Source organism: Antrostomus carolinensis, unplaced genomic scaffold (genome assembly GCF_000700745.2).
Source record: "Antrostomus carolinensis isolate BGI_N321 unplaced genomic scaffold, ASM70074v2 scaffold14721, whole genome shotgun sequence".
Classification (NCBI taxonomy): domain Eukaryota; kingdom Metazoa; phylum Chordata; class Aves; order Caprimulgiformes; family Caprimulgidae; genus Antrostomus; species Antrostomus carolinensis.
The window spans coordinates 21158-37444 of NW_010292340.1; the positions used below are offsets into that span (position 1 = coordinate 21158).

The following is a 16287-nucleotide window of genomic DNA, read 5'->3' on the forward strand; positions in this document are numbered from 1 at the left end:
ATTTTAAATCAATCACTGTTTGGTTTTGACCATTTGTCTGTTACAGAGCATCTGCAATTCTGGCTCTGTGAGAAGAACTGCCTGATGGAGAGACCTCATTTGCTGTGCTTTGCTCCCTTATTGGACAACAAAAATAATCTGACAGAAGCTTTCTTTTGTTATCATGTCTGCATCCACACTGGGGATTCTGCTGTGATAGCTGGAATAGAGCAAGAAGTTTAGGTCTCATTACCAGTATTTTGTTGGATATTTGTGGCACAGGTCCTTATGGAAAAGGAGAGACTTGTTTGATTAGCACAGGGAAGGTTCTTGCAGAATAATACACTTTGCTCTCAAAATTTAAATTCAGAGTTAGAAAACCGTTTTGCAGTGACTACAGTGGAATAGCATAAGAAAGTTTTGATCATTAAAAAAAAAAATCCTTTAGAAATTATGGTAATTTAGTAAGAAAGTAAAGGATATTGATTGGTGATAATGGTAGAAAGAGAAGTGGTAGCTGTCATGATGGAGTCAAACTTGGAGGAGCACTGAAGGTTTGTTCTCATTCTTAATAAATTGTACTGTGTCCTTTTTCCCATATTTATTTTATAAAGTAAAAAAAGAGGTAAAAGACTGACCCATCCCTATTACAGGTACTATCTCTCAGCCATTTTTATCTTTTCTGTTTGCGTAGTTTTTTCTAGTCTCCTCCTTATGCTCTTTTTGTTGTTTGTCTGTTTTAACAATCCTTTTTCCTGTTTCCCCACTTCTTTCTCTGCCATTATATACCTGTAAGCAATGACAGGAACGTTGTGCTTAGAGGCTGACTTGAAATATTTTAAAGTGTTTCAGTATAAAGGCCTGTTTACTTTAGCTTCTGTGTGTTAATATCAACATTTAAGCTATTTTGTAAGTTGCAATGAAGTTTCTTACTAGAATGAGTATTTTGACTATAGAAGAATTAACAGGAAATTAAACATTAAAAAAAAGTACTGTGCATTCAGGGAAAAAAAAAACAAAACAACAAAAACCAATAAACAACTTAAATATTACACCGCTTTGAAAATCTCAGCTTCTGGAGTCATGCGATTATGTGAGATTTAAATATTCATAAAATAAACCAAAAATTTACCTGGTTGTAGTCTGTAGCTGCTGACAAAAGCTGAAAGTTAAAGGCTCAAAATTGAGAATGCTAATAAAAAGAATGTATTAAAAAAATACTGATTATTTTTTAGTAGTTTGGCTTGGCAGTACCTTACTGTACAGAAACAAGGAATTTTATCTAAACTACCATAACGCTAACTAAATGTAAGGTGGTAGGGAGATGTTGCCATTGTGAGTTGTTAATCCCAACAGCCTAAGAATAATATGGCATAATAAATTGTAGCTAGTTATGCTGAAGGGACAGCAAAGAAAAGGATGCTGGAATTAACTCCCAAGTGGCAGGGCTATGGCAGCAGTGCAAATAAAATGGCAGATGGCATGAATCTTTAGTAGAGTGGATAAGGATGTATCAAAACCAGTGCAGTTCAGTCCTTTGGGCAGTTGTTTGATTGGCTTCCTAAGAGCTTTTTTGTTCGGGGCCAAGAAATGCAAGAAGTGAGGCTGAGATGTTTCCCAAGCATGGAACAGCTGCATGGCACAGAGGGATGGAGGCAGAAGTTTGGCTCACCCGTCACCAGCCTGGGCGAGCTGCTCTTGCTGATGAGGACATGAATACTTTTGGGGGGGCTGAAGGCTTGTACAAGCAGCAAAGGAAAGTTGTTTGCGTGTGATGTTGTTGCTGTCTTTGCTATGAGACAAGCTTTGCTGCTGTACTTTGGGTGGGAGGAGGCTGCTGCCTCAGCTGTGACTTTTTAAAACTCTTCAGTTGTAAAAGGACAAGAAAAAATGTAACTGTAAATTCTAATGCTTTCATTTAAAGTGCTGTTTCTTTTCTATGAAATCCTTCAGCTTATTTGCAATACCTTGTAACAAAATGTTTTTAAACATAGAAATGGACACTTTTCATTATTTTGAATAATGCTGACATAGCACTGATTTCATGGCTGAATCTGCACTCCATTTAAAAAAAAGTAATTGTGATTACTGTACAGAAGGATTTTCTTTTTCTCTGCAATTAAAGGAAGTATGTCTTCTAGATAAGACAAAACAAAAGATTTTCAGAAAAAAGATCCTTGTTGCAAGAAACACTGATTCAAAGCATGAATTTAAATGCTACTTAAAACAAAAGATGAACTAAATAAACTTAATTGGGCCAAATTACATAGTTTTTAAAGTTGAACAAAATAATTTTCATATTTTTAATAGAGAATGAAAATGATTCCATATGTAATGTTGAATGCTTTTAAACATGTTGAAATAAGAATACTCTCTTTCTGTATGTTAGAGATAAAAAACAGTACTTGCTGCTCTTCAGTCAGTTCTCCACTATAAGGACTTGCAGGTGCTACTGGCCTCTAGTATATTGAAATTGTTTGGGCACAATAATTTCATAGAGATTTATGTCTTGTTTCATGAAGAGAGGGGAGAATCAGAATTTTAGCTCAGTAGGAAGATGAAAGAAAAAAGTTTTACCTTTAATTTCATCTCATTAAGGCAATTTACCTGTTTCTTTAGGTAATCCGGTACTCTCTCCTTTGTGTTAATGCATTTGTTTCTCTGAGCTTTTGTGCTTGTAGCTGTTGGTCACTGATGTGACACTGTATTTTTCTAGCAGGACAGATTTGTAACTGTGTGGCTCAGATACCAGAGCTTTCTTATGAATTGTTTGAGCAGCTTATGCTTTGCTTCCTTTCAGGAAACTATGTGTGTCGTTTTTACAGGAAGTTTGTTCTTCACCAGGCACGGTCAGCAATATGACTTTTGTACTGCTCTAAGGGGCGTGTGCGTGAGCAGAAGGCAAAAACTCATTTAGCATTTTTTTTTTTTCCTACTATTTTGAGTTCATATAATGGAGGTCATGTGTGAAAGCTTGGCCAGGATGGGTGGGTTTGTCCAGCTGAGTCAGAAAGAGGACTTCCTAGTTAATTTTCATAGAATACAGTAAATAAGAATAAGTAAAAAACATTTTACTTTGTGCTAAGTATTGGTGACAATGATTACATGTTAATTACATTCAGCTTTGAATTGAACTCACAGATCTCTTAGTTGATAAATTTTTACATTATGAAATAGAACTTGCCTTTCCCTTCAGCATATGAAACTATTATTTTAGTGTAAAACAAAGTTAAACTGCCTGTGGAGTAGGAAAAGGCAGTGAGCTCTGATGCAGAGATGCAGCCTTCAGTCCGTGGTTGCTTGCAGTTTTGAATCTAGGAAAGGAAAAAAAGATAATTTAGTTCAAAGACTCTAATAAGAGGACTTTTGAAGGTATATTCTCAAGAACGTGATTTGCACAGCTTGCACAAAAAAATTTGGGGTGAGATTATGCCATATCTCTTCAAGGCACGCCAAAAGTTCTCATTTATGGGTCATTCTGATGCCAAGCTGGTATGTGAGTGCCCAAAGCAGCTCAAGAGCCAGCTTTGGTTAGGGTAGCTCTGCCTGTACTTTCTTTGGTGACCTGGGATCCCTGGAGTGCTGTGGGATGGGGAAGCCTCATCCATACAGCCAATGGGCATAGCAGCCAGGTGGATCAGTGATGGGGGTCCTGTGCCCCATCTCCTAGACCCTGCTTGCCATAAGCTGAAGGACATCTGTAGCAGAGACTAACCCTCCTCAGTGTGTTTAATGTTTTCTGTGCAGAGACATATTGCTTCTCTTTCTCCTCACACTTTGCTTTTTCAGGATCAGGAAATACATGGACACTTGTGTCACTCTCTGCTGTGTTTCCACTTTTTTTTTACTTACTGAGAATCACGCTATTAACTGTCCCATCTGTAGGAACGACAAGCTGGGCCATGAAGAGTTATTGTTGTGGACCTCAAGTCCTTGCCCTGCTTTTTGACACAGAATTTCCATTTTCCATCATGCTGCTATTGCTGAATGTGTCTGATTTTTGGCCTGGGCTCCAGGAGCCTCTTTGACCTCAAGCAGAAGGGGAATTACTGCTTCAATGTTAGATCACTGTATAAATATGATGTGTTTCTCTTCTTTTTTTTTTTTTTCTTTTTTTTTTTTTTCCAACGCTTATCAACTAGTGATTTATTATTTATTTTTTTTTCTTACTTGTAAAATTTGTAGCAAATACTTCAGCTCTAGTGGGATTTTACTTGTGAATTTTTTTTGTTACTTCTTCCCCACTCTTTTCTGCCCTCACAGACTAAAGTGGCTCAGCTCACTATGTGTTTTTTCCCCTTTCTGTTTCCTTCCCCTCCACAGCTGTTGTCTTCTGAGTGGTTGCTATCTGCTCTTTTTTCTTTTTATGTTTTTGCCTTACTGTTGTTTTAATAATGTAAAATCCCAGGTTTTAGCCTGTTCCTTGTGGCTGCTGCCCATTTGCTTCTTCTGTTCCATTTTCCTTGCAGGTGTGCTTTCTGTCTTATTTCCTTTGGTTTTCTTGTACTTGATATCAGCTGATGCCAAAGTTAGCATCAGCTCTAGGTTGTGAGAAAGAATAGCAGAGAGAAAGTAAGTGTAGCAAAGGGATCAGAAACTCAGTTATCAATGTAGGTATTACTATTTTTGTACTGATATTCTGTGTTTTCCGCCCAGCTTTTTACATTAATATCTCTTTGCTGCTGTCATTCTGTTTTTACTCCCCTTTTTTATTTCTGCATCTTGTTAGTTTTGTTAGTAGTAGCATTGGATATTACTTAGATATAGAGATCACAAAAGATAGAGCACTGAGAGCAGGGGGTCAGATTCACGCTTGAGGTGGAACAGTTTTGGGACTTTTCTGAAATTCTGTCATTTACATGAGTGGAAGACTAGAAATCAAGGGAGCAGTGAACATTAAGGGAATTGCTCTTTCTAAGCATTTGCCTTCATGTACCTTTTAAAACCAAGTGCTGCCAGTTTTTATGTATATTTGTATGAGTTTAACTGAACATTGTAATCTCATAATCTGAAAACTCAGTATATATGATCAGTGGAGAATTAACCTGACCTTTGAGTAGTTTCTTACTCAGAGGTGAATGGTGAACAGGCTAGGCTGAGAAGCTATTTGCCTCACCACCCCACGTTCTTTCTGGCAGTCAAACAGCATCTAGTTTGTCAGTGGTCACTGGGTTTTGTGAAAGGGAGCAGGAGATGCTGGAGCCAGGAGGACCTGTTTATGCACTTGCCCAGGTTACGGCTGTTAATGACGTTGAGGTTATCTCTCCTGCCTGGTACATCCTGCTGTGCTGCTTATGAGGCAATACCCAGCAAGTGATATCCTGTTGTTTGTAGCTTCTCTTTGATGTTTATTATTTGATTTTGGAACAAGTAACACGATGGTGAGTGACATCCAAACTGTTTCAGATATTTGACTTAATGTCTTAAGTTGCGTGGGACACTAGTATGTCTTTATAAAGTGATATAACCATATGTTGTAATAGGTACTAATTGCATAACTGCTGTAACAGTCAAGCTGACAGCTTGAATTACTTTTTTGCATCTAGTAGTTAATTAACCTTCCTTTGAAAGTGAGAGCTCCAGAAGCAAAGCATACTGTTCCTCAATGAGATGGGATTATACTGGTTTTGCACTCCTTTGTATACTTTATAGTTTGCGGGACTGTCTTCACATTTATTAAATTAGTGATTATTTGTGTTTCAGAAACAGATCACTTTTAACACTTTAGAAATTAGCAAAAAAACCTAATTCTCCGATTTTTAGTTTTTGTATTATTTTGTTCTTACAGCCAATTTCTACAAGCCACCTTAAATTAAAAAAAAAAAAAATCATCTTCAGAAGTAATCAATTAATGTTTAAAACACCACAAAATGCTCGTATTGTGACCATAAGTTAACCTGCCATTGCACACATCTGTGCAATGATTGCCACTCCTCTAAGTAGTTGTAATGCTATGAAACATAAGAGCAAATGCACTGCAGTTCTTTTCTAGTCCTCTAGCAGAATGTGTAAGGAGAAAATAGATAGATAAATATTGCAAGTGACAAACTTGCAGTAAAATTTCTCACTTTTGAACACAGCTTTATATAGAAATTTATTCTCCAGGTGTTTGGGTGCCTGTTACCTACAATGTCCCGTTTTGTGTTTGGCTCTTCTCTTGGATTTTTCGTGGCGAGCTACTGCTGTTTATTCTCAAGAAATAAAGAACTGTGTGGAACAGTAAGATTCCACTTTAAGTAGATGTGGCTTAACAATCATTGCATTATGTGAATCTTGTTTATTTCTAACTATATTGTGATCTAGGAAGAATTTCCAAATAATCTTCAAAGTTTATCATAGATACCAATATTTTCAGTCTCACAAAAAAAATTGTTAATGATGACAGGATTTCTGTATGATAAAGAAGGAGAATTTACTGATAATTTAATGGCAATTAGAAGACAAAAGGATGTTTGGATTTTGAGGTAATTGTTAAAAGAGAGGCAATTAAAAAATGTTAAGGATTTACTCAGTTCAGCAATGATTAAAAATTTGCTATTTTTATAATTAGAAAAAATCAGCAGGCATTTCTTCATTTTGTAAAATCACTTCAGGAAGGAGGATTTGTAAACAGAGAAATTAATTTCACATTTTCAGTGGGAATCAACTTTCTAAACCTCTGGCTACCAGCCCTTTTCATGCTTCTTGTGGTAACTGCTTCTTTACGTGTATGTCAAAGACATCTTTATACAATTCCTACAACCCTTCAGTGTGTAAGGTCCTGCAGTGCTTCCAAAGGAAGGCACTGCAGGTGTCTTTGCACAGATTTCAGAGTATTCTTGGCACCTTCTCGTGCACTTGTGTCACCTTCTTAACCCATAAACACACACGCACACACGCGTTTGCCATTCTTGTCAGCCCTTCACCAACTGAGAGCTGATGGGATAAAATGTCTTTTCCCTTTGTCCCCTGCCAGCCCCATTCCTGTTATACCTGGTGTTCCCTGGATGTGATCTCAGACATACTTTAACAAAGTGTTCTCAGCATGGGTCCTGTAAAACTCATACCAGCAATTTTACTACAGTATTTTCACTACAAAGGACATCTTGTTTCATAATAATATATTGTATTCATTTTGAAGATGTTCTCATGTCTTACAAGAAGCAATTCTAAAAAGGTAGTTGATGCTGTTAGTTGGTACTTTGTTTTCCTTGTAAAGTCAGCATGGTATAAAAAATTCAGTGTAAAAAATTGATTTTAAAAGATAGATTGTACCTTGATGGTACCTTGTTATTTAGTTAATGTATGCCTTCTGTGATATGGAAGCTGCAGTATATGCTATTTATGTCCTAGAAAATATTCAAAAATAATTGCTGACAAAAGCCACTTCACAGGTTGACTCAGAGGTACATCTTGTAATCTGAATGTTAATATTCTGGATAGCTAGGCAGAGAAAACTATTGATGTAGTTTGAAGATTCACGTAGAGACTAGTCAGGATTTTAGTTAGAAAAGTGGGGAGGGAGAGGGACTGAGGTATTTGACTTCTCCCAGCTTCACTGACATTTTATGCTTATTAAGGTATGAATGCATACGATTTGTAATATTTTTGAAAAAGTAAGATTTTTTTGCTAGTCAGTTTGAAATGTTGCCTTTTATATCTCTGGAATTTATGGTTTTTCCAGAAGCAATTTGGAATCACCTTAATTTTACTCTAGAATCCAGGCAGCCCCTGGTTTTACTGTGCAATCCATGACTATCTGTCATATGCTTTATTTTTCCCCTCAAGCTTAGGTCTGTGTTACAAAGAAGCACTGATAAAAAAGAGTCCCGATTCTTACCTCCCTTGCATGTAGTCTCTTCCATGTGGTCCATGCAGAGTGAGTAGGAGCAGCTACCACTGAGATCAAGCAATTTCCCAAGCTCAAATTAGCATGTAGATTGTGGCTTTCAACATTAATTGGCCCAAGCAGGACCTCTGTGTTTCCTTAAAAGAATTCACTCTCTTACCATGGTTCCAGTTGTTTTGGGAGGCAGACAAGTGTCTAGGATGTTTTGAACTGAAATGATACTTTGTATTTTCTCAATATTTGAAAATGCCGAAGGTTATATTTTTTTACAGCCAGGAGTCGTGCATTTTTATTCCTCCCTAGTCCACCTGCAAAAATACTGCTAGTGTGACCTGATCTGATGTCATAAACTGTTGTGTCATAAACAAAGAAAAACAGCATTCTTACCTCTCTGGGTGTGCAGTCAGATGAACCAGGCTGTAAACTGGAAAGTTGGTTTTTCCATCAGTGGCTTTGGCCAGCCTCGCAAACTCCACGGGCATCTGTATCACCTACCTTGGAATTGCTTTTGATGTGATTAGGGTACTAATTAGCTGTCTCAATTCTTCTCTCCCTCCTGATGTTTTCTTTTGATTCACTTTGACTCTGAGGAGCCTGTATTCTGTGCATATTTGGTTTTGTGTTTTGTCTAAAATCCCTAATGATAGCTGAGACTGTCCTCTTTTTGTTGAGAGTTTCCCTATGTTGACATACATTTTTCTGTTAAATGCATGCATCATGATTTTTCTCCTAAGAATAGCTGTTATTTTGCAAGGTGTAAACAACGTATTCTCAGTGTGCATGCACGTGCGTATTAATTTAAACTGTGCTAAGGGTTTTACAGTCTGTATGAGAATGTGCATACTTACTTTGAAACCGTCAAGACCATAGTAAATGTTTAGTACTTGAATATTTATTCACCAGATAGTAACCTCACAAATTACTATATAAAGTCAGTTAAATAACAGCAGAAGTTACTGTATTAAGGCCCACTTTGCAAGGAAACCAATAACAGGGAAGCAGTGAAACACGCTAATAGATTATATGCTATAGCAATATATTGCCTTTTTATTGCTTTTCCACAGGCAGCAGATTCATGTATAGTTATTACTAGCTACATTATCTGCTAGTTTTCTATCAAAAAAGATTCAGTCTATTGAATCATTAATCCAATATTTATCATTCTTATTGAAAATCCACTAGTGTTAGCACTGTATAAAATATTGACTTAAATCTACTGGTTTTGCAAAAGATTAAAAACATATTAACCTAAAAAAGCACAGTATTTCTTAGGACATTTGAAACTATTCATTGTAGATGTTTGAAATTACAATATTTCTATGTTGTGTGAGGAATGATTTTTTTTTAAAAATCTTTAACACATAGTAAGTGACCAGTACCATCTTGATTTGAAGATGCTGAATGTTCATCCAACTCATATTTGAAATTTTGATGTGTATTGCATTAGTTACTGAATATCGAGAATAAAATTTTTGCTCATACATAGAGTGTAAAATGGGATCTTTTGTAGTAGCACATGGCCTGTTTAGAATGATATAACAGGCGCTGAATGTTCACATATCAAACAAAATGCCATCTTTCTGTAGAAAAGAGGTGTCAAAAAGTTTCTTTGTACCTTTAACGCATGTGATTATGTAGTACAAAATGCAGAGTTTGTAAAATTTCTTGAATATACAGGCAAAAAATGAATAATTCAAAACAACTCATAAGTTCTACATTCTATTGTATCTTTTATAACGCAGGCAGAAGATAGCATTGTGTTCCCAGTAGAGCTGAATTTGCACAAGTTACACCTCTGAAAATGCCAGATGGTCTATGGTCTACTTTTGAGAGCTGTCACATATGTAAAGATTTGAAAAAAGAAAGACAGCTGAATGAGAGCAGTGGATCATTAAAGAGAGAGTGAGAGTCCCTGGGTATCACTGTGTTTTAAGAAGCATTGTGTCGTTCCCCATATTACACTTTTTTTTTTTTTTTAAGATATACACAACCTTTTAAAAATAAGGTGAAAATATTTCTGTTTTAAACTGAGTCGTTGTGGCTTAATCTTGGAACTGTCAGTTGCTTTTGTTCTTTATGCTAGAATGCGGTCATATGGTTCCTAATTGGTTTCAAGTGTGTTTTAACCATAAGATTCAAGTCTCCCTAGTGCAAAATTATCAATAAAGTTAAAATAAATTTAAATTGAGATAACTAATCCATTTGGGGTTTTGTTCCAGTTTGATTTGACCTGCATATCACATGTGAATACTGTAAAGCCAGTCAGCTAAAAAGTTGTATGTTAATGCTAAAAGACTGAAGTAAGAGTACTTTGGGAACAAGATTATTTAATAAAAAACTATATTAAAAAACCCTACCAGAAAAACCCCCAAACCCTTAGTAAAAATAATAATAAAAGCAAAAACATATAACTGTTTCAATTCCCTGAAACTTCCCATTCGCCCACAGTTTGACCCACAGAAACACACCTAATTTTGAAGATGGAATTTTGGAGAATTTGTCAAGTTATTGTATTGTAGCAAAACACTGAAATTACACAAACAATTGCAAGCTGCCACCACCAATTTAGGTGGCTTGGAAAAGGTCATAACTGTCAGTTTTAGAAACTTATGTATCCAGACATACAGAATTTTTAGTACAGTCTATTGCTTCTATTTATTGAGGAAGGTTAACTCCTCCCCGGTAATTCTAGGTTGTTGGTGCAACTGCACTGCTCCACAGTTGGGAATTGTAGGCAGCAGCACAGTGTGAGGAGACAACGTGAAAAACATTGTTCTTAATACTACCATTTACATTGGAGTGGGATAATGAAAATAAAGCTATGGAAAGCTATGGGTGTAAACATTTTAGAGAGTAAAAATTTCAGTTCCTTTTGTTTTTGCCTGTAGCTAGGTCTACATTGACTATTTTTAAAATGGAAGGAATTTACTAGTTTTTTAACAAAAATTGTTTTGCACATATGGGGAAATACTTCCTACACGGAGAGTTCCTGGTAGTATACTTTTAAAAGAATCCTGTTTCAGGAAAGAGAAGACTTCCTAAAAACTTTTTATGGGGCTTTTGTGATAGTCTGGAAATGTTAGAAGAATATATGCTACAAATAGAATTCCAGAGTGCAGAAAGTACCTTGCTTATGCTTCTTTTCATAGGTTTTGCAAGCACTAGTGCCAAATTGAAAGGAAAAGCAGTTTCTGTACTGCCATCAAAAACTTCTTCAGATAGCGTTGTGCTCCTGCTCTGTTGACTTGGAGGTTCTTGAGTAGTTATGGCTGATAATGGAAGAGAATGAACTTTGTCTTCCCTGCAACATCTTAGGGGAGGCTAAGCATAAATATCTTCCCCAGCCCTCCCTTTCTTTCCTGCAACATAAAATTATCACTTTTGTAAAGCAGGTTCGATCAGGGTTACCTTGACCTAGATAGATGTGATTAGTTCAGGATATCTTCTTAAAATCTTAGTTTCTGTATCTAAAAAAATCAAATGGTAAGAAAAAATGAACCAGTTCATGTTTAAATTATTATGAAAAGTATCTATTTTTGCCTATGAATATGACCCAGACTTTAAGATTTATCTGAAGTTTAATCTTGACAAGTTCATGATAGTTGGAGGAAACAATCTGAGAATGTTATCAGTGTCTTTGATAAAAGGGAAGCATTGAGGGTTTGTTAGGCAAATGCATAACTGAGAGTCTTCTTAGAGACTCTGTTGGTCTGTGTTTCCCAGTAGTATTTGTCTGAAAGTTTGGTCACTTGTACCTGAAGTGATCAGTGGAGATGTTTCTTTCAAAGGAAGCTAACTATAATTATCTATAAATATTGTTATCTTGGACACAGTGTAATCTACATACAAAGCTATATTGTGAAATCATCTGAAAATGGATGTGAATCGTCTGAAAAAGGAATGAACTGCAGCAGTGTTTTTCTTTACTGCTGGCAGTGTCTAATCTCTTTTAAGTTGAATGTTTAGTAGAATCTGGGCTTTTTCTTTGGCATTAGATTCATAAATACTTGAAGATTGGACTGTCTGAAAACCTCTTTATGTCCGAGCATAATACAGTAGTGTTTTGATTAGGAGAGGTGATTGGGCTGATACTTTTTGATTATGAAATCTTGTTGTGATACTATGTGTATAGTTTAATTAGTTTTAGAACGAAGTCTGCATTTTTTTTTCTAAATAAGAATCTTTAATTGGAAACTACTTTTTTATTGCAAAGCTTTACATAGAAAAAAAGGCATCTTTTCATTAGATACAGACTTTAAATACATAGAGAATCTATTTTCCATATTATTAAAAATACACTCCTTTATGATACAGTAGCTCAAAAAAGAATGGTCAAGTGTTGTGACCTCTCATTAGAATGGGTTTATAACATATACTCTTGGAGTCTCAAAGAGGCCACTGCAGATTCCTGCCTTGACAAATTTTGTGGTTTTTTTTCTTTGACCATTTCAGTTGTTGCCATTAAAACCCTAACTGGCCCATTACAGCCATTTTTAAAACTGTGACTCTGAATTCAGGAATATGGGCGGGGGGCCTTTGGCTTGCCACAGCTGTGCAGTGTTTGAGTGCATGTTCATTCTGGTTACTGGATCACATCTTCTACAAACCCAGATTTTGATTAGTTTTGTTCTTCCCAGCATTCCATGATCTTTATGAATTTAAGCTCAAAGTGTTTTTAGTTACCTGGATACTCCTTTTCTTCTCTAATACACTGTACTGTGGTGGCTCATTGTTGAAGGTCCTACCTTGTCACTCAGGTTATTTTCTGAAGATTGGCAGGTTGGCCAAACTGCAGCTTCACTTCTGTTACTGCAGTCTGTATCTTCTCTCCCATGTCTTTTTCCCTCCTGTTACATTTCCCCCATTCTTTGTTTGGCTTCCTTAACCCAATCTCAATTTTGTTACTTTTTCTTCTGTTTGTGATTTTTTTTTTTTTTTTTTGTTCTTCAAATATTGTGCCTTATTCTTTCCATCTAATTCACAGAGCATTGTGAACCTTTCTGTGCAGTGATGAGGGGGGAATCTGGGCCTCATACAGACATGAGGTGCTTTCTGAATACCTAATAATTATTTTTAATCTAGAGATATTTTTTGCTTATTTTTTTGATGGAGGAATGTTAACTTTTCAGTGTGTTCTTTGATCAGTATGAGCAATGAAAGTTGTCTTCCTAGTCTCACCTGAAGTGTTCAGTTATCGATTTACAATTTAAATTAACTCTTTCTTTAATTTTAAGCACAACCTCAACGTTTGCCTCAACCGAATAGTTCAGCACTGGAAAGGGGTGAGGAAGAAAGTGGCAAAATCCAAAATGGCCACGTGAGTCTGAGTAATGGAAGTGGAATTCACAACGGGGTCAAGCATGCACCTGCAGACAACAGAAAGCTTTCGGCTCCTGTTTCAGAAAAAATGCACAGAAAAATTCAATCCACCTTGTCTGTCAACAGCAACAGCAGCAAGAAGAGTAAAATAAGCTCTGCATTTTCTCAAAAGCCAGGTACTTCACCTGAAGGTAAGCAGAAATTCTTATTAAAAAAACTCCAAACTAAATAAAGACTAGCCAAACCCCATTCTCACTAATAATTACACAATCAACTGAGAATAATTGAAGAGCATGACTCATGCTCCAGAATCAAATAGAAATCATTATGATAAAACACAAGTTTCTTCCCCAAAGGAAAATATTAAGTATTTGAAGGAAATTGAAGCAATGGGAGATTTCTTGCTTTCAAACATTTGGCCAACATAGTCTGATTATGTTTTAGTCTCTCCAGTTAGTATCCTGAACTAATAAAAACTCCTGTCAACATTGTCGCATATACACCAGAAAAAAATGTTAAAGCACTGGTTCAAAGCATAGTAAATACTTATATCCAGTAATGGCAGGCTCCATGAGGGTAGAGTTTGCTTTTCAAAATGTTCTGTTAACAGATGTTCTGACTTGCTATGAGGTCTGAACACTAGATAATAAAATTTGGACCTGTACTTCAATGTTTAATGTGCCTTATACTCTATGTGGGCTGTAAATAAGTTGCATGGAAAAGTTTTGTCCTTCCTATGCAGAACTTAAATAAGCAAAAATAAATAATTTCCCTTATGTTTGAGCTGTGTATGCGTGTTTTCACTGCTTGCAATTACTCTAATGGTCCCAGAGTTCCTGAGCCTCTTCAGTCCTTCCTTAGTGCCTTCCTATTAGCACTAATATACTTGATGGGCTTTTCGCCTGCCCGTTACAAGGAGGACGCAAAGGCTCTATAAATTTTATTGGTTTGAGGCAGGCATAGGCATGACTGGTTGGAAAAAAAAAAACTTTGAGGGGGTGGGTCCAGACACAGATTCTTAGAGAAATGAGAAATGGTACTGTTCAGTGAAATGGGGAGGATTTTCAGCCTAGATGAAAGAAAGAGGGATCAGAAGGACTGCACGTAGTGACCTGAATAAAGCCTACTGATGTCAGTGGAGTGACTTCTCTTGACTTCAGCTACTTCAATAAAACCTACTGAGTGAATCTATGTAGTAATGTCATGTACAGCTTCTCTTAGACTCTGCCATGGGCCGGTCCTCCTTCCTGTGGATTATTTTCATATTTATCTTCAAGAACCTACGGTTATTTTTCTGTTGCACTTTCAGTCCTCTATCATTTTTTTTCCAAAATCACAGCTTCATACTTGCTGTATTTCCCTTATCTCTTTCTGTTATGTGGAATCCAGTTTACCCTCAGCCCAGTATTTTTCTTGTATATAAAAAGACTGTAAGTCAGTAGACCTAGATCTCTGTCTAGTACAAGGTACAGGCCTCTGACTTTAGGAAATTCAACCTCTGAAAAAGAAATTACAGAGTTCTAAAGAGACAGTACCTGCCTTGTTCATGCCCTTATACAGTTATTTATTGCAAGCACTTCCTTTTTACTTCTACAATTGTATTGGGATAAATACAGTCAGTGAGTTTTTTGTTTGTTTTTAATAACCTTAGCAATAATTATTTCAAATTACTGAATGACTGAGGATAAAATTAGTATGGTACCTTCAGATATATCGGTAAAGATATATCCAGCTCTGAAGAGAAAGACTTGGGAGTGGTGGTGAATGAGAAGCTGAACATGAGCTGGCAATGTGTGCTTGCAGCCCAGAAGGCCAATAACTGTATCCTGGGCTGCATCAAGAGAAGTGTGGCCAGCAGGCTGAGGGAGGTGATTCTGCCCCTCTACTCTGCTCTCTTAAGGCCCCACCTGGAATACTGCGTCCAGTTCTGGAGCCTCCATCACAAGAGAGACCTGGAACAGCTAGAACAAGTCCAGAGGAGGCCACGAGTATGATCCAAGGGCTGGAGCACCTCTCCTATGAGGACAGGCTGAGAGATTTGGGGCTGTTCAGCCTGGAAAAGAGAAGGCTCTGGGGAGATCTTATAGCTGCCTTCCAATACCTGAAGGGGGCCTACAAGAAAGCTGGGGAAAGACTTTTCATAAGGGCACTTAGTGACAAAACAAGGGGAAATGGGTTTAAGCTGAAAGAGGGTAGGTTTAGATTAGATATTAGGAATAAATTCTTTGCTGTGAGGGTGCTCAGACACTGGCACAGGTTGCCCAAGGAAGTTGTGGATGCCCCCTCCCTGGAAGTGTTCAAGGCCAGGCTGGATGAGGCTTTGAGCAACCTGGTCTAGTGGAAGGTGTCCCTGCTGATGGCAGGGGGGTTGGAACTAGATGATCTTTAAGGTCCCTTCCAACCCAAACCATTCAGTGATTCTATGATAAATACTAATGTCTGATTTCAATATCTGACACATGATTATGTTAGTTGCCTGAAAGTGCCAATATACAATTATTTTATATAGTTAGAAATCTTGATATTTCAAAGATGTGTCTGGTTAAAATATAGGTAATAACATTGTATTGTCACACTAACTTACGTAGCTTGACCCATACTGCTAATATCTGCTGCTCTGATTTTTCTGTTTACCAATCTGAGTGAAGCACAAACGTTATTATGCCGTATGGTATTTGTGCCAGCACATCTGCCTGCACACATGTACAAGCCTTTGGACAGTTTCTCCAGCTTTTCACTACTTCACCCTTTAGGGCTTTATGAGGGAACTATGGGCTGTAAGTAATATTCTTATCAAGTTGTTACCTTGCAGGAAGTATCAATATATGCATAATTTGTTCTGTCATTCATCAGTTTTTTGATGAGTTGCATAATCAGAGACTCTGGCAATGGTCAACTGAAATGTCTAAAATAACACAAAGAAGACATCAGTATTTAAGGAAAATTATTTATCCATAACTTAAAAATAATTGTGTTCATGAATTTAAGAAATGTTAATCCTTTATGAGTACTTCTGGAAGGCTACACTTAAAAAAACTTGCTACAATTAGCCAGGTTATTTGTTCAAAGGAGGTTAATTGCCCTTAAACTAGCAGTATATATACTTGATCAATACATCTAACTATACAAACCAGAAGAGTACACTAGTAACCGCATAGACA

The 16287-nt window shown here is 36.8% G+C and overlaps 1 protein-coding gene across 1 annotated transcript in view; it reads left to right on the forward strand.

The window, feature by feature from the left end:
* The window catches only part of MDFIC (MyoD family inhibitor domain containing), a 47225-nt gene that overhangs the window by 21076 nt on the left and 9862 nt on the right, over positions 1–16287 (forward strand). The window contains exon 3 of the mRNA XM_010176932.2: positions 13042–13317. Coding sequence (XP_010175234.1) covers positions 13042–13317 — 276 coding nt within the window. The remainder of the gene's footprint in view (positions 1–13041; positions 13318–16287) is intronic.